The 23,130-nt window shown below is 42.2% G+C and overlaps 1 protein-coding gene across 2 annotated transcripts in view; it reads right to left on the reverse strand.

The window, feature by feature from the left end:
• Nucleotides 1-917: 917 nt before the first annotated feature.
• ankrd50 (ankyrin repeat domain 50) overlaps nt 918-23,130 on the reverse strand; it is a 34,329-nt gene continuing 12,116 nt past the window's right edge. Inside the window, exons 2-4 of one of the 2 annotated variants that reach the window (XM_054597824.1) lie at nt 21,046-21,278; nt 2,986-6,530; nt 918-2,685 (exon numbers count right to left, since the gene is read on the reverse strand). In XM_054597824.1, coding sequence (XP_054453799.1) covers nt 2,989-6,530; nt 21,046-21,278 — 3,775 coding nt within the window. In that variant the 3' untranslated portion in view covers nt 918-2,685; nt 2,986-2,988. Of the gene's footprint in view, nt 6,531-21,045; nt 21,279-23,130 lie in introns of both variants that reach the window. The other variant, XM_054597823.1, reaches the window with a different exon arrangement.

Genomic DNA, 23,130 nt, shown 5'->3' on the forward strand with positions numbered 1-23,130 from the left:
AGTTTAACAATCTGAATCTTACACTTTAGCTCCTCTTTGGCAGATTTTTTCACGAGATGTTTGGTAAAGGCAATTGAGCCTAATTTGTCAGTGTAACAACTTTGTCCAAACCTCACTCTTAGGGCCAAAATCTAGAATGCTGCTCATTCAGTTAAATACATTTGAAATACAGCAGTTTGTTTTTTTCTGAAATTCTATGCATTTATTTTGAATTTAAATGATGCACGAGATATAATTCATATAAAGCCAAGGAGTTACAGTGACTAATATAATCAATAATAATTGTATAAAAAAAAAATCATAAAATGCGTATTTAAACTAAACACAGGCTCAAACTAACCTGTATTTGATCTCTCATGCATCTCCTGTTTGACTGAGATGAACTGAGTATACTCATGTCTGATCCACTTCAGCTTTATCAATGTGTTTTGATGTATTCGGTATACTTTTTTGGCCCTGCACCACCAAATGACCTACAGTGAGGTAGGTATTAACAGTAAAGTCTGTGGTTTTTGCTGAGAAACACACACTTCAGTCAATAAAAAAGGGCTCTTGGATCCATAAAAAAAAGCCAGAGGTATCTGAGATAGGAATGGCAGATTCGTCAAATTCTTGTAAAGGTATTTCTCCTCTCAATAATGCATTTCAAAGTTCTCTTCAAAGTTCAATGGCATATCAGTGCTAATACAAGCTTTCCCGTTCCAGGCATATGAATAAGCCAGCCTTGAGTTTAGGAATATTTGGCAATTCTACTAGGAAGGTCAAAGTACTAAATCGCCTCCAGTATTACTTCAGATACCAGACATGTATTCATTTACATGTCCTCCTGCATGAGAATGCTTCAGAGTGCCATAACTTATTGCATTCCTCAGTCCTGTGTATTTTGTTGAATAAATTAGCAAAAGATGTTTCAGCAGTAAAGCAAATATGTTTATTAAGCACTTTAATATACATCAGAAAATTCCACTTCATATAATACAGGAATTATTTTAAAATGAAAGTTGAATGTACATGTTAAGCTATTTACAATCCAATCACTGACAGTCAAATCAAAGATGACAGACAAAACACAGTCAAGACAAACAAGATAACTGCTTAATAAGACTATACAGTATGTTTTTCCAACACTGTTTCTAGACCCGATCCTGCCTTGAATCCTTCTATTGACCCTTCATGGCATACGTTTGAGCTACTGTTGTACTGAAGAGCTGAGAGCTTTCACTAGGGCTTATAAGTGTTTGTGCATGCTATAGGTTTTCTACTCCTCCCGATCCCAGTTCTTGGCAAAAAATAGCTCACTGTTGACAATATGAAAAGCCTGCAAAATATATGACACAGCCTGTAAACGCTAACGCAGCTCTACAAAGTTCATGAGAAACAGATGTTTCAGTTCCCTCAGCGTCACAGTCGAGCACCTCCTCCCCTCCACCTCCCTCAGGGTTAAGTCCCGTTGAACGGACATTCAGCTTCTCACAGGGAGGAGGTGGGACAGAGTAGTTGTTTCAACTTTGGCTTTACAACTCTGCATTTCAAACTATTTCTTTTTACAGCTACGAGTAGTCTTAATGGCTGAACCCTTTTAGCCGTATTGTGCCATGCCCCTGAAAAATCCAGCATGAATTACTGGAAATGAACCACATGACAAGAAGGAAACAAAGCTTGGATTTTGTTTCTTGCATTGCAGTAGGTTATACATGTAACTCTGCGGACAGATGCATTATTTATTTTTTTAATTACTGCTTTCACTTGAAATCGCTGCATTCAGCACCAAACTTTTGCTGACGGTACACAATGGGTTATTTAAATAGGCTTTATGAACACACAAAATAATAACACAAGCAACTGAGAAATCCCATAGGGACAAAATTAACTTCTTTTTTTTTTTTGTTGTTTTACATTTTCAATGAACCTCCCTCTTTCTTTAGATATTTATAATAATACACAAATGCACAAAACCAACAAAATTGGGAGTCCAAAATAACTGCAGGCAACTTCTGAACACAGCACCATGGTAGAGCGTAATGCAACACAAAATGCAGCAAAAGTGGCTTTTTCCAAAAATAAATATGCTTGTATATACTTGTGAAGTAAATTGCCATTGCTATTAACATATTACACACAACATAGGCTTAGCACACTGATCCAAGGGTAACACAGATTATTTGGGGTCTCTAGAAAGGCAGACTATCAATGCGCTTAAATTCATACCATGGCATCAGTTACTGTTATGTCCTCTGGTCTTGTGACAATGTACTCAGTGGTACATTGCTGTCAGTGTGAAAAAGTAGACAGAACAAACATAATATAAAATAATAAAAAAAGGCATTGGTATGTTTCTCTCAAACAATTACTTTGATAAAACATGGATGGGATACAAAGTGAATAGAACAAATGCATGTCTGTCATTTTACTCTTTTAAAAGTGCATACACTGTTTATTAAATAGCATAACATTAAATAAAAATGATAGTTTGCATGAATACATGAAGGAGGCTGTAACAGATGTAGGCACATCGATGTATCAGTTCAGATAAGCCTTAGGCAGCAATCAACAATCATCCCTAGGTATTGTTTTGAGGTCTTCCACTGATGAAAAAAAAATCAATTCTTTTTTTTTATGCAGATGAAATCAGTTGCTTTGGCACATTCCCTCCACTGTCTGCGTGACGAATAGCATTCAAGACATCTGAAACGGTACAGGAATGATTTGGGTTATTGTTTCGTTTGGGAGGGGGAAAAAAAGGTCTCTTTATCCAGATTGAGGCATTCATCATGCAAGTCCGATTAAATCCAAATAATGACAGTTGTGTTGAGTGCAATCGAGTATCAATTAAAAGTCAGTAATTAGCCACTGTGAATGAAGATTCAAGCCAAAGTCTTGCCTGCGTGCCGTCACCCTGACCTGAATTTCAACTTTCAGACAAATGACTTGATGTATTTCAACAAGAGCAACAACCGGAGGACTGTTCTGAAAAGTATCTCTTACCAGCTATAACGGAGTCTCCTTTTTGTAGTTAAACCCAGGGTCTGATCCTTCAATCTGCAGTTTCAGGGCTTGTTTAAGGCTTAGCTCCGTTTCCCCTATGGGATAGTTCTCCAGAACATCCTGGTGGCCTCTGTTCTGTACAGTCCGAGGAACCGATACCCTACTCAGGAAAACCTGATTACCCTGTAGATGATATTTGGGGTTGGTCATGATGCCATTCCTCTTCTTCTCAGATAAGCTCTGCTGCTGGATAAAGAATTGCTCTTGGCTTTGCCCCCTTTCCTGCCGAATCGAACCGCCGATCACGATCTTGCAATGGGGATCCTTCACTGAAATGTTCGCTACCGATTTGTTGAGAGCAATCCTCTTGTCGAACTGTGTCATCTCGTATTCCAGAACTTGACCTTGGGTTGATCCGCTGTTCTTGCCTTTCTTCTTGTCTCCCGGTGCTCCTTTACTATTTGATGTCCCATTTCCGGTCTTACTTCCCTTTGATGACTTGAGACCAGATTTTAACTGAGACCAGTCAAAGTCATTGGATGGAGATGATGGATGCTGACCGATAGACTTGGTTGTGGAGGAGGGGGACACTATAGACTGTCTGCTCCGGCTGCGAGGCAGTGAGTGCTGTTGAATTTGTTCTGTAAATGTCAGTCCATGGAAACTGTCGATGGGCACAGTCTGGGCTGTGGCTGTGGATGATGTGGTTCTCAGGGAGGAGTTCTTTGAACTCTTGAGGGAATTATTTGAAAGGGAGGATTTCTGTCTATCAACTGTGGAATCAGGAGATTCTGATGGTGAACTGAAAGCATGGACGGGTCCGTTGGGTAGACCACGTCCAGACGACTGCATATCTCCTGCACCGGTGCTGCCAGAGCTACTGGATTTAATGGTGAGGGACTGCATTTTACCGCTCACAGACAAAGGTGTTTTTTCGTCCATGGTGTGTACTGGGGAGGGATTGCAGCCATTAAGCGTTGAACCCCCATACTTCTCCAGAAGTTTTATGATCATTGAATGTCCACCTTTTGCTGCCACTCGCATTGCTGTGCGTCCGAACTGATCAGCGTGGTTGGGGTCAGCTCCATTTTCAAGAAGTATTTGCACAACATCAATGTGACCCTCTTGTGCAGCTATGCCTAGTGCTGTCGCTCCCTGGTTACACGTATGATCCACATGTGTGCCGTTCTCGATCAAAAACTGCACAACTTTCGTGTGTCCTTGCCAGGCAGCAGACTGGAGGGCAGATCGCTTCTCATTGTCACAGGCATTCACATCAGCATGATAGTTAATCAGCAGCCTTACCATTTCAACATGCCCTTGCCAGCAGGACACATGGAGGGCAGTTCTGCCCTCAGTGTCAAAAGCTTCCACATTCGCTCCATTTTCGAGAAAATACTCTGTCATGGCCAGCTGATTTTCAAGTGCCAGTATGTAGAGCGTTGGGCGTCCGTCTGCGTCTTTGTAATCGATATCGCCACCGTGGCTCAGCAGCAGCTCAACAATGTCCCTGTGGCCTTCCAGTCCAGCCACCCTGAGAGAATTCCTCCCATCGTACCCCCTCTCGTCAATGCACGACTTGTTTTCCAGAAGAATTTGCACACAGTCATAATGTCCCTCTTGTGCAGATAATATCAGCGGTATCCTACCATCGTTATCGACCTCTGTACAACGAGCGCCTTGCTCGATAAGGGCGTCGCACACTTGGCGGTGGCCCTCAAAAGAAGCCATGTGCAGCGGGGTCCAGCCTGCGTCGTCCCTGTGATTCTCGTCCAGACCTCTGTCCAGCAGAGTTCTGACCACCTCTACGTTGCCCTGAGCAGATGCAATGCTCAGCACGGTCCTTCCCTCGCTGTCGATGCTATCAACAGCAGCCCCCCAGAAGAGTAGTGTGTTGACAACAGAGGCGTGGCCCATTGACGCAGCAGCAAGAAGAGGAGTGCGACCATTGTTGTCTGTGTGATCCACGTCAGCCCCGCCTTCCAAAAGCAGATCAACTACATCGACATGTCCTTCATAGCCGGCCACAAGGAGAGGAGTCATGCAGTCTTTATCACAGTGGTCAACCTCTGCTCCCCTTTCAATCAGAAGGCTCACCACAGAAGCATGGCCTTTACTTGCAGGGACGCAGAGCGCGGCGACTGAGAGGGCAGTCCTTCCGTCCACGTCTTCGTGATTAACTTCGGCCCCGTGGTCCAGGAGGTGCTCCACGATCTCTCGGTGTCCCATGTACGCCGCTGCAATGAGAGCTGTTCTTCCTTCATTGTCTGCCTTGTTGACCTCAGCCCCATGCTGAAGGAGGTTCAACACTATGTCTTCATGACCTCCCCAAGCAGCAGCTCTCAGAGCAGTCCGACCGTCAGCATCAGCACAGTCCACTTTGGCCCCCGCATAAAGCAGAGCAGATACTACCTCTGAATGGCCACCCCAAGCTGCTGAGCGCAGGGCCGTCCATCCATCGTGGTCTGTGTGGTTTATGTTGGCCTCACAACCAATTAAGCAGTTGACCACTTTGGTGTGGCCCTGCCTGGCAGCAAGAGTAAGTGCCGTTTGTCCATGGTTGTCTTGTAGCTCCATGTTTGCCCCTCTTGATATGAGCAAGTTGACCACATCGAGGTTTCCACTGTATGCAGCGTTGGCCAGCAGAGTTCTCCCACTGGAGTCACACTGGTTCACAGACGCCCCGTTGTCAAGTAATGTCCGTATTGAGTCCTCTCTTTCCAGGGCCTGTTGCACGATACACGACGCATGGTCATCCTCGTTGTTTACATGAGCTCCGGCTTTAACCAGAAGTTGCAGGACCTCCTGTTCTCTTGGTATGGAGGTGGTCAGAGAGTCTTTAGCAGGAGTTCCGTTCCAAACCATCCAAAGAGCCAGATGACATGGCTCAATCTGCAGATTGGAATTGACAAGGTGCAGCGCAAATTCCTGCACTTCGAGTGGTTTGAGCTGCTTTGCCCGGCAAGTATAACTCATCGCCAACATCCTATGTCCCTCCGCCGCGTTGCACAAGTACTTCTGAGTGCAATGCTTAACGTCGAGCAGCCACTCTGCAAAACTGTAGTGAAAAAGGATTTTAGTATTCCCAAGGCCATCGACCAACAACTTGGAGAGAATGTCCATCTTTTTCTGAAACTCTTCCATAGTCAGCGTCATGTTTTTGGTCCAGACTGCATGGTAGAGTTCCTTGACCGTAAGAGGCCTGCACGTTGCCAGGATGACGTTAAGAATTGGCTGGACTTTGGCGAACTGTTTTCTGACAAATAGTCTCTGGCAGAGCCACAGGTAGAGGCCATTGAGAGTTCCAGGGATGTCACGGATCTCGCGAAGCATGATAAAGTTCTCCACCACGCCATCCAGCACTCGCTCCAGGTAGAGAAAGCAGCCGCTGCTCTTGATGTGGAGTTGGTTGAGCATCTCGGCCGTCTCCTTGGTCAGGTGCTGCCTCAGGGCCTCCTCCTGGTCCAGCCTGTGGAGGATGTACTGTTGCACATCCTTGACGATGTAGGCCTTGCGTAGGTCATCAAGGCTGATTTTGCGGAATCCTGTAAGAGAAGAAATGGACATTAGCTGAGCCTGATGATAAAAGGATAATAGTTAAGGCAAGATAGAGGTCTTAGAAGGACACTTAAAAAAATAACTTGGCCAGTATATAAACAAATATGAAAGGATTTAGCGACAATGCAAATCGTCGTTGAGGAGTCGTGCTACTTTTCCCCACAGTGCCCCTTGAGCCATTATATTATTTCTGACCTTGAGATAACACCCAGTATTTATCCACTGATCTTTCACCTTTGGATAATTAGGTTAAGCCTTCCTTTAATTACCTAAGGCAAGGGATTATAACTGTCCAGCCATGTTGTTAAAGAAAAACCTTTCAGAGGAATTGAGTGCATAACCCCTCTGGCTGCTGGAAGCAGACATGAACAGCAGGAGTCCACCAACAGTCAAGTCCTAAAAAGAACTAAGGATAAAAAAAAAGAAATCGTGCACTATATTGTGTCTGATGCAGAGGCAATTTGAGCTGTAATAATTTAGAGATTGTCTGGGTGAGAATGAAAAGAGCAGTTAAAAAAAAAAGGCTACATAATGACTACATAATACAAAACAATTCCAGTGCTGTTGCTTATCCACGTATGGCAACAACTAAAAGAAAAAAGGAAATAACACATCATATAGTAACTGTGGCTAAAAAAAAAAAGTCCTTTCAATATGTGATTAGTGATCTAACTCGTCCATTGACTATTGGGGTTATTAGCACTTAATCTGAAGGAGCGAATCTGTGGTAGGGGCTGAAGATGTACAAAAATCAAAATGGAGTAGAGCAATGGAGACATCGTTTCCATGCCTGTAGCAAACCAGTGGTCTGTAAAACATCTCTCCAGCGCCTCACTTATTATCGTTCTACATGCTCCCAGCACAGACCTTTAGAAATTATCACAGTGGGTGTTAATGAGTGATCTTTAATGGAAATTCCTCTCTGAGACGAGGAAGAAATGGCTCCTTAATGGCTTTGGCTAATGGGCATAAAGTGAACTTTCCTCCATGTTAAAACAATCTGTTCATGGTCTGTGTAACCACCATCCGGAGGGCCGGGAGAGCACTTATGCATACTTATATTTACAGTTCCCATGGTCCTCAGGGTTACTGGGACAGGGGAAAAAATGTAAGCAAAGGCTCGGTCAGTGTTATTGACATACTGTACTTCAAAATGACTAACAGGCCTCGTCCTGTGGGAAAAGCAGTTTCATTTCTTCCCCTTACAAAAGGTGCACTTTGCTGAGCAGAACATGGAATTATTAACATTAACCTTTTCAAAGTAAGGCAATTAAATGTCATTATTGCGTCTCATTAGTGGTTGAACATGTCATGCACTGACAGGAAACTACTCCCTAGAGATTTTGTTTAAAAATAATCTATCAAATTCAGCACCAGCACTTTAATCTTTAACAGCTCACTGTGTTGATTATATAACTACCTTTCCCTGGACATAATATGAATCAGACTCTAGTCACCAAGCCCGAGGCGGTGCTCTGTTCATCCGACTGCTTGTGTGGAGAAGGCTGTGAAATGTTACTCCACATAGAGCCGATGCAAAACCCACACCTGGAAGCCAGATAACAGACCTGATTAGCTTAACGAGCTTTCCCAAGCAGGAACGGGCCGTTTGGACAACAGACCGTGGTAAACAGAAGGAGCGATGGGTTTTCTTTATCATCTGCCTCCGAGTTTGTTTTAGATAAGCACGCCTCCACAAATTGGGCCTCTCAAAAAAAAAAAAAAAAAAATCTTCTTTTACTTTGTCCTTGAGGCCTTCGTTATGTTTCAAACTGTGATGAAGCAGATGGAATGAAAAGGCAATGATACCTCAGATACTAACTATGTGTAATTAAATCCTGTGATACATGGCAGGAAATAAGGGAAAAGCGGATTTTGGTTCTAATAAATAACTCTCTTGTGTCGACCTTTGTTATGGGCTCAAATTAACCTCCATGCAATGTTTTGTGACAAAGTTGCAACCCAAGACAAGTAAGTTTTAACTTTATTATAATGGAGATTACATGGACATACAGGTTTAGCTCAAAAATCTGAGATAAAACATAAAAACAATAAAATAAAAGAAATGCCAATGTCTATAAATGTAATGTAATGTATGACAAGGGGGCAGCTGTGCAAACATTTTAAATTAATGAAGCTGTAAAGGCTCGTTCTCCAGCGTTATGCCATATAATTGCTCAATCATTACAAAAACTCAATAACCCTAACCCACTTTCAGCCTGCCTTTGTTTCCAGTGACTGGGCGCATATTCCACCCCCCCTTCCCCGTTGTCTCCGGCTCCATGACCCCCTGTACCAGCTACTACTCCCGTCCTGGAGAAGTCAAGGACATTGCAAGAGACAGATACGCTGCTAGCACGTAAAGTAGCTCTAAGTAAGTCAAAAAAACAAACTCTCAAGCACTTCTACCTTTAAGTACTAAAAACCATTAGCAAATCTTTTTTTGTATATTCAAAGTCTTTGCTCTGAAAAAGCTGACTGATGCCTCATTTTGACAGGGCCGTGGGAAGCGCTGTAATGGGTGATTATGAGCCTGGCAATGGATTATTTCAGGTTTGTATCAAAAGATACAGAAACACAAAAATAAATAAAATCCTGTTCTCAGTGTACTCACTACTCCTCTGGCTCCAACCTCAAGCATTAAAGATCACTTTTCAGCCTATCATGCAACCATCAGAGGAGTTTTCTTTCTTACCCTTCTGATTTTTTCCAGCCTTTTGTTTCATGTCGGGCTTTTAATGCTCCTTTGTCTGGAATAAAGGCCAAACTAGCTGGTGAACATGCTTCCTTCCTCTCCGTTTGAGGCTAATGCACAATCACAAGTGCCTCAGTCGACAAAAGGCATATATAGTATGACATTTGCATTTACAATTCATGTTTAAAAAAACAGACATATGATGCCTAACATGAACCCCTGACTACAGTGTGGGACTCTCTGAGGTCACTGACAGTTCCTCCTGCTCCTTCTGGACCCAATCCTTCTTTGGACATTCTGGGTTTGCTCCAGTTAGGACAGGAAACCAACTGGCTGCGTGAGGGGGGAAGAGGCCATTAACGGGGGGAAATCCAGAGAAAGGAAAAAAAAAGAAGAAGAAATTCACCCAGCCAGTGACTCCAGCAAAGTGTGACATTTAATATTGTGTCTTGATGTTGATTTGTTCCATTCACAGCGGCACTAAGGAAAACATTGTCCATTGCATTCCAGTCCGGTTTGTGGAAATGTTACTCTATCATGAATATTTTTCTCAGGGGAACAAAAGAAAAATGCTTCTGTGCTGTAGTTTATGATAAACAGTGTCTCCAACATTCCTAGGTCGCTGACACGCCAATTATGAAGATACAGTGACTAGGAAAGCTGGAGGAGGGAGGAGGAGACAGACGTTTGACTGCAGCCAGCCTGAATGAAAAAATTATTAATTTCTGTAGGCAAGAAGTCAAATAATAGAACAAGCAGGAGCCTGCAGTCAGAACACTTAAAAAAAAAAAATATTCCAGATGCAGCAACTGGAAGATGGTTTTTTTTAAAGTCTCAGACCTACAATTTCCACTTAAGTCATCAACAGACATCACTTCATACGGCTTTGGATGTCAACTGTGAAGCCATGGCATTATTATCGGCCCACTCACTGCAGATAAAGCACTAAAACAACCACAGGGGGAAAGTCATCCAACCTGCATTTGATGACTGTGGTGTAAGAGGAACTACTATTAAGTACTAAACAAGAACGCAAGAACTTTCATTGGTCACAAATATTCAAATGCCTTCCAAGAACCACTTTCTCTCTTTCCAAAAACCCAGCAGTCATGATGGCCTAGATTTTGCAAGATTATAAGTGGGGTATACAAACTGTAGCTGAGTATTGTGTGTGTGTGTGTTCAGGCTATTTATATGTGTGTGTTTGTGTGTGATAGAGGATGGTTCAGAGCCTGAACAAAAGCGACTGCTAAACAAGCAACAAATGACACATTCATCGGGGTGAGGGATGCAGCTCCCGAGTACAGGCCTCTGAGCCAGCTGCTGCTCGTTACAGAACTGGAAACCAGTCACAAGAGACAGAGCCCCGCGTACAAAAGAGGGACTGTTTGCATCCTAGATTCATTTTTTTTTTTCAGATGACAAACGAGGCAGCGTGTGTGCATGCACGCTGAGAAATTAAGAGTTATCAACCGGGCTTTTTCGAAAGATGGCAGCATCTCTGATTCGGCACGTTTTTTGTTTTTTGTTTTACAGCGAGACACCATCTTAGGTCATCTGATCCATAAAGAAAACAGAAACCCAAGACTTGCTGCCCTCTCCTCAGGCTCTCCAGTAAACCCGCGCTCGACAAACGTCTGTTCGACAGCTGCAGCGTTCCGGGCTTCGAAAAAACACGAGAGCGCCAAACTCCTAAACACAAGTATGTGGATGAGAGTCAGCTCCAACGGTTTGGAAACAACGGTCCTCTGAGAAAAAAAAGTGCTGCTATTTAATCCAGGAAAAAAAAATACTGTTCCCTGTTTGATTATATTAACTCTCTCATTTCTACTCTAAGTGCCAAATGGAGATAAGACTTTCTAGTTTATCTCGGATAAATGTGGCTTATTCACAAGAGAGAGCAGACAAAGCCAGGCACTGAAAAGGCTCTGACTCTGATGGGGAAAATTATTCAACTATGCAAAGATAACCGTTTTGTGTGTACTGTGTATTTCCTGCCATGCTAAACGACCACCAGGCGAGACACTGAAATGATTACACTTTAACAATTAATTCATGTTGCGCTGGAGGCAAAGCACATGGAAACACTCCTGCCCCAACACGCCTCTTGCTAGATTTCAAACGGCATGTGAAAAGGGTTTTCCAGCCAAACCTGTTGTGGTGCGACCGAACAGTGTTGACGGGGCGAGGGGGAGGGGCTAATCAGGAATACGAATATCAGCCCATTTCAAGAGTGGAATGTGCAATATTGCCACGGCTTCATCCGTCTGTTAATGTGACTGCACGCTTAACGTTAACGTTCCTGCAGGCTTCATTCGGACATGACAATGACATTTACAGAATGAGCTGAGAGAGAGAGAGAGAGAGAGAGAGAGAGAGAGAGAGAGAGAGAGAGAGAGAGAGAGAGAGAGTCAAAGGAGTTATGCTATCTAGGGAGAAGAGTGTTTTCTGTTCCCTCTCCGGCTGCATCACTGATGGATGCTCGGGTTGGCCTCTAACAGCGAAACTACGGATACTTTTTCCACATCACTTTGATCATATAATGGAATTGATAGCGAGTCCTGCTGCCTGTTTCACAATACCCGACAACGCACAAGCACTGAATGATGGGGCGATACACTGGGACTCTTGCTTTGTTCCTATTTGCTCAAATGCTTTATGTAAAGAGTGGTGCTCAGTGTTGATTCATGGAATTGGCATGAATGACCTGTTGGTCCGATTATTATTGTAAGGGGGTGGGGGGGTTAATCTCCTTTGCAATGGACTGATCTGATAGGAGAACATTGGTCTCCTCAAACTTTCAGTACTTCCTTGTTTATTACAAATTTTGTGAATAAGAGATTATGTCTTGAACACAAATTGAATCTCTCTCTCTCGGCATGAACAGGGCTTTACAGCATGGCTCAGCCTGAGAGGTGCATTCTGATAAACCCATCAACCACCTGCTCAAAGAATAAAACATCAATCATATGATCGTCCATGCACAACACACCAGAAATGATGACTTCTTTTTTTTTTTTTTTTTTTTTTTTTTTTTTAAAAGCACCCAAAAGACAAAAAAAGACAGGAGCTCATTAAGATGATGACAAGAGACTGAGTCATGAGGCTGTGCACCTGGTCACATGTGTATGCCTCCTCTCACTGCATCCCATAATGGATATCTCTCCAAGACAGTTGTAACTATATATCATGGGGCTTCTTGCAGCTGCACAGATGACTGGAAATTTCATCCAAGTGAGGAAATTCCAAAGGAGAACTGAAATAACAGAGCGTTAGGCCAGAAATACACAGATCAATCAGGACCAACGGCACATGAAGAGCAAGTTTATTCAAACTGTCTATTTCCCGATTTCTGTAATTGGGGGGAAAAACTGAGGCTCGTACAGGCAATAGTTACTCTTTAAAATATTTTTGCTATAAATGTCTTATGATCCCAAGAACCATAAAACATGTTCTATTTAAAACTGGCGCTTGTCAACCTAAAATAAGCAATTTGTTTATGAAGATACACGTCTTCAAGTCTACGCGGCGGCCGTGAGCCCTTGTCGAGCTGGGAGTTTCACGCTCCACACAGGATCAAGTTTCTTCAATCCCCGCCCGGGTTTTTTGTTCATCATTACATCAGCTGACCTCCAAGTGACCTCATTTAGCCCCAACGGCACACGTTTCCCCTTCACCTGCACTGGGAACGACTAAGTCAAGCATGTCCTTCAAACAAGCCATTATCTGCTCCCAACATACGGTGCCAGGAAGGTCTGGAAACGGTTTGGAAGGATTTCACAGGGAAACGTCCGGTGCTCGCTGTGGAATCTGGTACTTGCAAAGTCATCCTTGGCATGCAGGTCATGAGGCAGTGTGGTATTAAAAAAAAAAAAAATGTTAACATTTTAAGGAATTTTTCCCCGGCGGCAACACCAGTCAATAACGTGCCAGGAATTCAGCAGCGTCTAAAGTTAAATTAAGACTGAATTAAAAACACCCTTCAATTAAAACAAAAACGAACAAGTCGTGCTCTTGAAGAAAATAAAAAATCTCAAGTCTATAAAGATGTGGCAGGGGCATGCCACATACCAACGGGCATCACCTCCAGAGGAATAAAAGGGCCAGCCGGTTCGTCCGCCATGTTCAGAGTCGTGTTACTGCAGAGGAGCACCCAAGGTGTGAGAGATACAGACACGGCAGACCTGTAATTTGCCCGGCTGTCAGACTGCACGGTGGTAAATTACAGTATTCAGCGAGGATTATGGTCTTGGGCTCATCCAAAGTGAGGCTCGACATGCAGCCTCACAGACGACAACACATACATGAGTACGGACATAAATCAGCTTGTCTGCGTAAGCCAATTTTAAGAAAGGGGGGAGAAAAATAATTAAATATGGTGTAGTTGCTGTTGCTACCCCAGCATTGAGATGCAGAGACAATCGATGCTGGAAAACACTAAGAAAAGAGGACAGGGGGATTTTTATTATGTTATTACAAAAGGCATCTGTTGAACGAGCTCTTTGGTTTAGTGTTGTGCGATTTTGTCGCTCTGATGAAGGCCGCTGCAAAACCAAAAACGTGCTGGAATCGGTTTAAAAGTATTAAATAAAGGCTTTTTAACTTTCAGTTTGAAGAATGCCTCGGAGCTTTCGTTCCTAAAAAATCGTTCTTGGCATCTACAACATCTCATAAAACTTTTATATTTTCACAGCTCAGTTACAATTTCATCTGTTGCATTCGAACAGCTCAGCGTCTAATCGTTTCAGAGATGCTGCAAAATGTAATTCGCTGGGCAGTCAGTGAGCGGAGTCATCTTTGTCTGTGTACGGGGAGCATTCCAAAAGCCCAGAAGAAATAAACCGTCCTCGCTGCTTTACGACTGTGTTTGGGTTGTCAGTCGGCCAGAACATCCCACGGGCCCCTCCAGTGAGGTCTCTTTGCATTTGACCGAAGAGAAAGTATACAACAACAAAAAAATAACACATCCAGGGAGATGTTGAGAGTTTTGTTGACCTTTTCAGCGGAGGAACGGCCGAGCCATGCGTCAGATTCGCCCGCAGGATTGGGACAAAGGGCTGCTCAGAGCGGTCGATGAGGGCGCATACTTTGAAAAACCAGGGCTTCTCTTTTCATTTGTGATCATTGGTGGTAAATCAGCTCTGTCTCTCGGCGGGCTGGGTAAAGAGAAAGCCCCCTTTTCACGGCGGGCAGAGTGGAGGTGGAAGATGTGGTTCGAGTGCCAGGGTGGGCTTTTTTTTTTTTTTTTTTTTTCACCCTCCGACGAGACGCAAATACAGGAAAAAAAAACACAGGCCCACCCCAGAGTCACATAATTTCCTGAAAGTGTAGCTTTTATAACACAATGGCTGTGGAATTTGCAATGACTTGATCTATATACTGTGAGGTATGGAAGAAGGCCTGCTCATTACTTTTGGGTAAAAAACAAAAAGAAAACCAACTTGTGTGTCATCAGGAAATGAGTAAAAACCCTGCATCGAAATGCCTCACAGGACGAGCGTCTTCTTAAAGGGGCCGCCACGCGCTCCTGTGACATTCCTCAGACGGAGCCAAGAATATAACCGTCTTAATTACAGCTGTGATTCATAACTAAGAGGGGCTTTTATGTGTGGTTTCTTCTGTGCGTGGCTGTTTTCCAAGTTTCTTGCCGGTACACACCCCCGACGCCTGCCAAGTGCCCCCTGTGACCAACTGGAAGAACTCAAATAAAAATTGAAAAAAAAAAAGGAATGAAAAATAATATTGCGTTTTATGATAGTGGAAATCAATCTAATTGAAGTTGCTGCAGCACTGCCGAGCAGGAATGTGGTTGTTTAAGGGGAGCTATTATCTTTCGCGGCTCCAGTAGCACACTGATACTATATTATTATAACTACTGGAGCTGCACTCGACAAATCCAGGCCTTCTCCATCCGTCCTCATCCCTCGCTCATGTTGGCTTCTCTCTTGAAATCTTAAACTGAGCACGGTTTTTCTTTTTTTGTTTCCTTTAAACTTGTGCTGTATCATTTTCATTTACTTGCTCCTGTATTCAAGTATAAGTCACGACATGCTTCCACGCAGGAGTTGAGGTTTGAATGGCAATAATCCATGCTTGCGCTGGTTATTTCAGATCTTAGCATATTACTTTTTACCTCTAAAGTGCTAAAGATAAAGAACCTTATCCTTTATCTTCTCTTCAGGTAGTTTATATATATATATATATATATATATATATATATATATATATATATATATATATATATATATATATATATATATATCTCATTCATTTTCAGGGATTTTTAAACCTTTAATTGATAGCCGACAATTAAGAGATTAGAGGAAATGAGAGAGATTGGGAATGACGTCCCTTGCCGGACTTTTGTTTCTTTGAATGTCAATATTTCTTAAATATAAAAGTTACTTGGAACTTTTGCTACTTAATTAAAAGCTAGATCAGTTCCCAGAGGGAGTATGATTTGATACACTGCTTCAATACTGAATTCAGATTTAATAAAAAAGCTGTCAATCCCAAAACCCTACCTCTCTATTTGAGCTATTTCTTTATATGAGCAGCACTTCTGTCACAGTTATATAGTCATAGCCATGTGACCTTACATGACTTATTAGCTGGGTGTCACAATGATAAAGTGGGAAAGCAGGTTTTTACTGATTTTAGGGCTTAAATATCAAAGTAATTATCACACGAGTTAGACTGGTTTAGTTTTATGAACAGTAAATATCAATATCATACTTATAACAGAGTTGTATGTGTATGGACTTATTGGGCAGTAATCTGTGCACCAACCAAAGTCTTTTTCTCTCGCATTATTCAAGAATATTCACGGCACTTCTTTGATATACTCTCATGTTCCTAACGCTGTACTCCCTGTTCACATACTAAACTACTTGAGAACCAGTGACTTTGACAAGCATGCACCATAAACAGTATTGGGGCAGATGGTAGCCATTACAGTTCAGTGATGCCTCCACACGATAAAAGGATCACACACTAGGATGGATCAAATGCTACGAGGAGATTAGGATTGAAATGACTCTGTAATTATTTTAGTGACACTATAAGCAACAACGGGAGTCTGCTTCATGATACACTGAATGAGGCTAATCTAGAATTTGAAAAGTTATAGGAGCATATCTGACGTAAGTTCTGTCCGTTTTTGAAATATAATCATCTGTATCAGTCTTGTAAGAACATTTTTGAGGTATGAGATGTGAAAAAAATACATGTCTGAGAGGCTGCTTATATTTAAAACCACCTTCCCCCCCCCTTGCGCTCTCTCTCTCTCTCTCTCTCTCTCTCGCTCTCTCTTCCCCCTTCCCCTTGCTCTCCCTTCTGCCTGAGGCCTTGTTAAATTGGCACAGATTCTACCCCGGCTCCAAACCAAAATCGCTGCCTAAGTGTTTCCACTCCGCTACCCCTGCCGCGGCCTTACAGTAGCACAGCACACGGAGGGAGTATGCGCAGCAAAGACAAGCTTCTCTCTCCATAAGTCTGTCGTCACTTGGGACAGAAAGAAGCAGCACAGCTACGGATCGAATCGCATTTTTTAGTCCCCCCCCCCCCGCTGTGTTTCTTCACAACTTCAAGACTGCATTTTTTTTAAGTCCATTTCAAAGATAATACATGAAGACGTGCGGCGTAATCAAAACTGAATGATCACATAATGCGAGTCAGCCGGCAGGATACTGTGAAAAATTCTTGTTCTCCTCCCCACAAACAGAACAGTCTTTGTTTGTGGGGCTTTAGCCGAGCGGATGCGAGCGAGGCTTTCTGCTGCTGAAGTCAGAAATGCCTCCTTCTTCCTGCTCGGTCTCGGAGGTGTTGAAAACTTCCCAAAGCACATTCCACTCCGAGACAGACGCGAGGAATAACAGTTGAGCAAAGAAAAGAAGAATTCAGAGCTTTGCTCTTGGGGGGAAAACAAGGCATCTCGTTAAGAATTTAAAAAAAAAAGAAACTGATGCAGATAGTATGCGTCGGACTCAAGTGAATTAAACATAAATCAAAGACAACTAACATCTCTTCAGTTTCTCTCCTTCAGAAGAGTTCAAAAGCATCCGAGGAGACTTCTGGTCCAACCATCTTTTCCTGCAAAGCGACCCTCTGGTTAAAAGGTCATTCCTCAAGCTCCATCAACACTATATTCACACAACCACAAAGTTCCCATCACCGCAGACTAGAGTATACTGGGAAACCCACACAACCTCCACCCCAGACAAAATAGGCCGCTCATATAAAAGAGGAGTTGGCTTTGCGCAGAGTGTGAAAGTGGAGTCTTTTGGCAGGTCACCTCCATCTCTGACTTGTCAACAACACGGAGGGTATTTTTAGGGGACAGTTGGCCTCAATTTGATACTCTGAAGTCCTTTGGTCTATTTTTGGTCCAGTGCAGCCGGAATAAGGAGTCATCCCACTGCTGTATTCATAATAAGGCGCCCAGGCTAATGGAGGACGCTGTAAGTGGGTGAATGTGTTTGTCTGCATGTCTACGTCCGCCTATGTGTGAGGTGGAGGAAAAAAAAAGCCAGTCTAGCAGAATAATTTCCAGAGTTGAACTAAAGGCGGAAGACTGAATCCAGACAAAACAAAGACGCCGCTAAAAGCATCAGCCGAGGAGAGAGACCAAGGCTCAGAGGAGGTCTGCAGGAGCAGTTTAATGCACAAACTCAATGGGATCCCATTGAAACGCATCTAGAACGGCATGTTCGCGAGAACAAAGCAACATCACAAATGTCCTTCACTTCTTTTAAATGGGGCCCATCGCATCTGATGTGCGAGTTTGGTTCTGATCCTCTGTTCAAACGGAGACTCGTCTTTTAAATCAAATTGCCGGGCACTTGCAATGAGAGCCCGACCAAAAGCCTGGCCGTCATCAAAGAGGGAGTAAAAAAAGAGATGAGAGCCAGTCCCAAAAAAGATAACTGCTGTTTATCAGATTGTTCCAAGATTGAAATTTCCTTCAAACCGTATCAGAAACAAAAAAGAACAGACAGCTCATCAGCCAGCAACATCTGAAGAGAGAAAGGCAACCAGGCAATCTGAAGAAAGTTACGGATAAAACTGTGTCATTAGCATTTACGTCCTTGGCATATACAACTATATATATATATATATTCCCCTGGTGGCTCCACTGTTAACTTTATGTGCAACTGCAAATAAAATCAGACGATTTAAATCTATGGTTCGTACCAGACACGGCAGACAGCACACACACACACACGCACACACCAATGCGGCATAAACCAGAAAATACGATTTAATGCAAATTGCTGCTGAAAGGAAATCAAATATAAAACTTCTTCTCCGTCTGTGGGCTCAAAGTTTTTTGTGAACATGCTTTGAGGATACTTTATGCTTTACTCTGATACCAATCCAGAATCTAATCTAGCACAGGCACCTACGTGGAGGCTTTGATGTTAGAGGAAAGCGTGGGTGGGCATGTCTCTGCGATTATGAAGTGGGCAGCTTGTATCACAGTTGGTTTGTTGAATTAGATGCATGACATCCACAAAAGACTGGAAGAGAGTTCTGGTGTCCTAAAAACCCAACTTCTCTCCCCGCTGTCGACACTGATCAGATCTGAACTTCACTTCCACCAGTCTGACGCCTACACTTAAGATTTCACTTAATCCCAAACACGGCACCCAGTCATTACAACCTACTTTCCAACTACATTGTTGAGTTAAGTTGTGAACACGTGACAATCATTCCAGTGAGAGAGAGGTACTCTGATGATAGGGACGCTGAACTGCGTCATGAAATCAGACACGATCAATAAACAGAAGACGCCCATGATGAAGGAAAACTTAAATCTGGATTTAAGTGGACCAAAATAGTTTCAACTGACTGACCAACAGACTACTCGGAACTGCATTTACTCTATTTGAGTGTGTTTCAGGATTAAACACAGAAGCAGTATTTAGTACGTGTATTCCTCCCGAACAAATACTTGTTTCGGAATCATTTTTGCCATTCTGCAATGATGAACAACAGGTCTACAAACACATTTAGGTTCAAATTTATTCATTTTGATAATGAAAATGTGTTTAAAGCCTTTGGTTAAAATGAAAATATGGCAATTCAAAGCATTGGAAACAATAGCAATGTGATCATCATTTAAGGATTTAAACCCCCAACTAAGAATCAATGGATATTTTGCATACTCTTTTTGGTTTATATGTTTTATGGCTGCAAGTCCGCAACTAATATGGCAATTATTTTCTTAAATAAATAGGGATGCACCGATACCAATATCGGACATTGGGGAGATACTGACTCAAAAAAGCAGGATCGAGTATTGGTGACAATTGGGCCGATCCATCCAACTTGGTATTATATGGATATACTTTCTACATTATCCTGGAATTTTAATTCCTGCTTAAGTGCTGACCATTTTGTTGCTGAATTTTTGCTGATGTACAATATGTTATTTTGATAAATAACAATATTAATACATGAATGTGTATTTCTTTGTTACATTTCGTCTTACAAAGTTAGGAAACCATTCTTGAAGTCAAACCTGATGTACAGTAAACTTGTACTCTGCTGCATTCAAAGTGGACATACTATTCTTATGAACATTATCTGCATTGTCTAGCTCTTGCAAAAGACAGCTGGTCTGAAAACATGCCCACGCACCATCTGACTTCGAGCATACCTGCAAAACATCATCGCTTTCTTCTGAACATATACCAGAGGTTGAATTCACCACCCACTAAAGTCTAAACGCTGGTCAAACTTGTTGGTGGTCCTGAATATCAGAAAGTTTCGCTTGTTGCCAAGTCCAGTAATGTTTTAAGATCATCTTCACATCAATCTATAATACACACCATCCAAAAAACACTTCCTGACATGAGGCAAATCAAAACAAGATCATACAGGTCTCCAGGTCTCAAAACCTGCTTCTTTGTACAATCTAGAATATGAATGTAACTTTAATATTATTACTTGTATGACGCCATTAAAGCTGTAAATGAAGGGAAAAAAACAACATGTAGCTCTCTCAGCCTTAAACCCGACTTCATGCATCACCCTGAGTGGGGAGTAGCCCAGAAACATCACGTAATGGTTTTAAGAAAAACGAGATGAGGGCACGATGGAGCTCCCACATTCGGTGGATTTATTAAAAAGGTAGAGAGGGGGCACACACACACACACACACACACACACACACACACACACACACACACACACACACAGACACACACACACACACTCACACACACACACACACAGAGACACACACACACACACACAGCTGCGCGAGTCTGCGGAGGAGACTTCCTCCCACACACTCAGGTTCTTGATTAATGTTATGCCAGCTCATCACCAGCGAGGAGGCTGCTGGTCTGACAGGGAGATAATAGCAGCTGGTTTGGTACAGTGTCAGAGGACATCAAGGAAGCGCTGCGACTCTCCCAGAGGTCTGCAGCGGTGACCCTAATCTCTTTAGGCATGTCGCTATGGTAGAAAGCTTTTTGCATCGGCTCTATTCAAAACAGCCCAGACGGAAACGAACAACGCCGCGGCCTCCGCGTGCAACCGCATTCTCAGGTTAAATGCATCGCATCTATGTAGGGAAACAAAATAGCTGCCACTGAGCGGAAACGAGCGCGGAGCCGTACAGACAGGTGCAAATAGAGTCTCGTATATCAAACAGCTCGATTGACTTGTGATTAATTATATCACAATTATTTTGACAGTGATATATTGATGCCAGGTGACATCAATTATCTGGATATCACTTACAGAACAGTGACCTTTAATGGCCAACAGTGTGATTAATTAATGAGGGGGCTGTTTACCTGTGAAGAGTTTAGTAATGGCCTTGTTCTGTCGCCGGGCGGAGCAGATGAGCAGCAGCCAGGGAGGCAGGAACTCGTGGTGACCGGCCAGGAGCTCGGCGATGGTCCTGGGGGAGCCGGGGGGAGACCTCTGCTCCCCCTCACCCAGCTGACAGCCTTCGTCGATGGAGTCCACCAGCAGGAAGAGAGACTGCTGAGGAGGCTTGACACTCAGCAGAGGCAGGAGGACACATCTGAGGAGAGAGGGGTAAGAGGAATAAAGTTTATCATGCTTTGTTGTGTTTTGACTGATATAGATAACAAAAATTCAAAGAGACAGCGCTTGTCTGAATTTTATCCGCGGTCAAAGTGTGTTGTTATTTATGACATAATAATCCTTTTCTTGTAAAAGTTGTAGAGGTTCACAAATAAAAAGAGGAGGTTGTCTAATGAAAATGTTGTAATATGGTTGGATTTCCTGCTTACTGTTTTCCATTAGTTTTATTGCCGTGTATTGGCAAGAATCTGCCCATACGACACGTATCATGACACAGAGGTCAGAATTCAATATGTTGAGATAGACTGCAATACTGTAAGTAAGATGATATGTTGAGATTTTTTTTTAAATCTAATTTCAGGAAAGCTGTCATAGTATAAAGAACACACTTTTTTTTTATGCAATTGAAATAGTAGGATCAGTGCTTGCCTTATTTGAGAGCACTACTTTCAGAGAGCACATATTCAGATGGTGCATATCTTTGGAAATTATATTTTAGGTAATCTCTGCATGTAGACTATGAATTAAAAACAATTCAGTGTTTTTGAGAATAAATACAGTATCACAAAACATAACGTCTGAATACTCAATATTTTCTTACAGCCCTAATAAGCATCCCTGATGGAATATGATCTCATTTACACTCTCACTTGCCGCCAACAAATGCAAGGGTTCTGCTTTAACTACAACCAAGTTATATAAGGTTTAAAATAGCCTGAAAGCAGAAAACTTTTTTTTTTAACTCAAACTTATTGCAGTAAATTACAACTTTGCTATTTCAATTATGGCTTTTCATAGGGATGACTCATCCTCAGGTCAGAATCAGAACTTATGTTCCCCTACGACCTGCAAAGAATGAGCTGGAGGGAAAAGAACCAGACTGTCAGAGTAACTGTGTCAAAATGAACTCTGTGGTTTATGATTGTCTGTATCTTTTAATGTGATTGTATTTTAATCACATTTTGTCCACAAGCTGGAGAACATGAACATAATTCATACTGTTGTTTTAAATAGTGTATTAGAGAGAGAGGCTGAGACAAAGAGGACATGATTCAAATGAAACATAATTAATTAGTTTTTTTCTTTTTCTATTAAATTCTCTGTATATTAAACTCTATAAAACAATTATATTAAATTGCATTTATATTATAATAGTATTCCAAGACACATATATAAATTGATCCTGAATAATTTATGGAAGTGTGTTGTTTTTCTTTTCTTTTTTTTTATGAAAGCAAACATTTTCTTGCACATTTTTTTTTTTTTAAATCTTGAGAACAATATGTTGTACAAATGTTGTATTAATAAAGAAAACATTATGTAAAGGTCTGGTTTATTGTAATTCATTAGTGCAACATTGTTTCAATATATCAAAATTAACTAAAGTTCACTCCCAGTCACCTTAGGTTCCGGGTGAATCAGCGCCGAGTCATGATTGAAAGTCTGACGTTTATTCAATATTTAACATAGTGAGCGCTTTCTATTTAATTTCATCTTTGGGCACCGATGTAGATGCAATACTTCATCTGAGCGATCCATGTATTACTGTGGATCATAGTTTGCTATCTGAGGCGTAACACTGCCACTGCAAAGACACAAAGTGACGCAGAGCAAGAGTGTTTTTCTCGATGCAACCATCCCCAGTTCATCAGTCTCAATCCGAGAGAGTGTAGGCATTTAGATACGTCTCCATCCAACCCAAATTGCATCCATTAACGGGCCCACTGCGGATGATTCGAGCTTATAGAAACACCCAGAACAGACACAGTCATTTATAATTCAGTGGGCTTTTTTTCTTGGGTTTGACAAAAAAAAACTCTGCCGAGAGC

Source organism: Anoplopoma fimbria, chromosome 4 (genome assembly GCF_027596085.1).
Source record: "Anoplopoma fimbria isolate UVic2021 breed Golden Eagle Sablefish chromosome 4, Afim_UVic_2022, whole genome shotgun sequence".
Taxonomy (NCBI): domain Eukaryota; kingdom Metazoa; phylum Chordata; class Actinopteri; order Perciformes; family Anoplopomatidae; genus Anoplopoma; species Anoplopoma fimbria.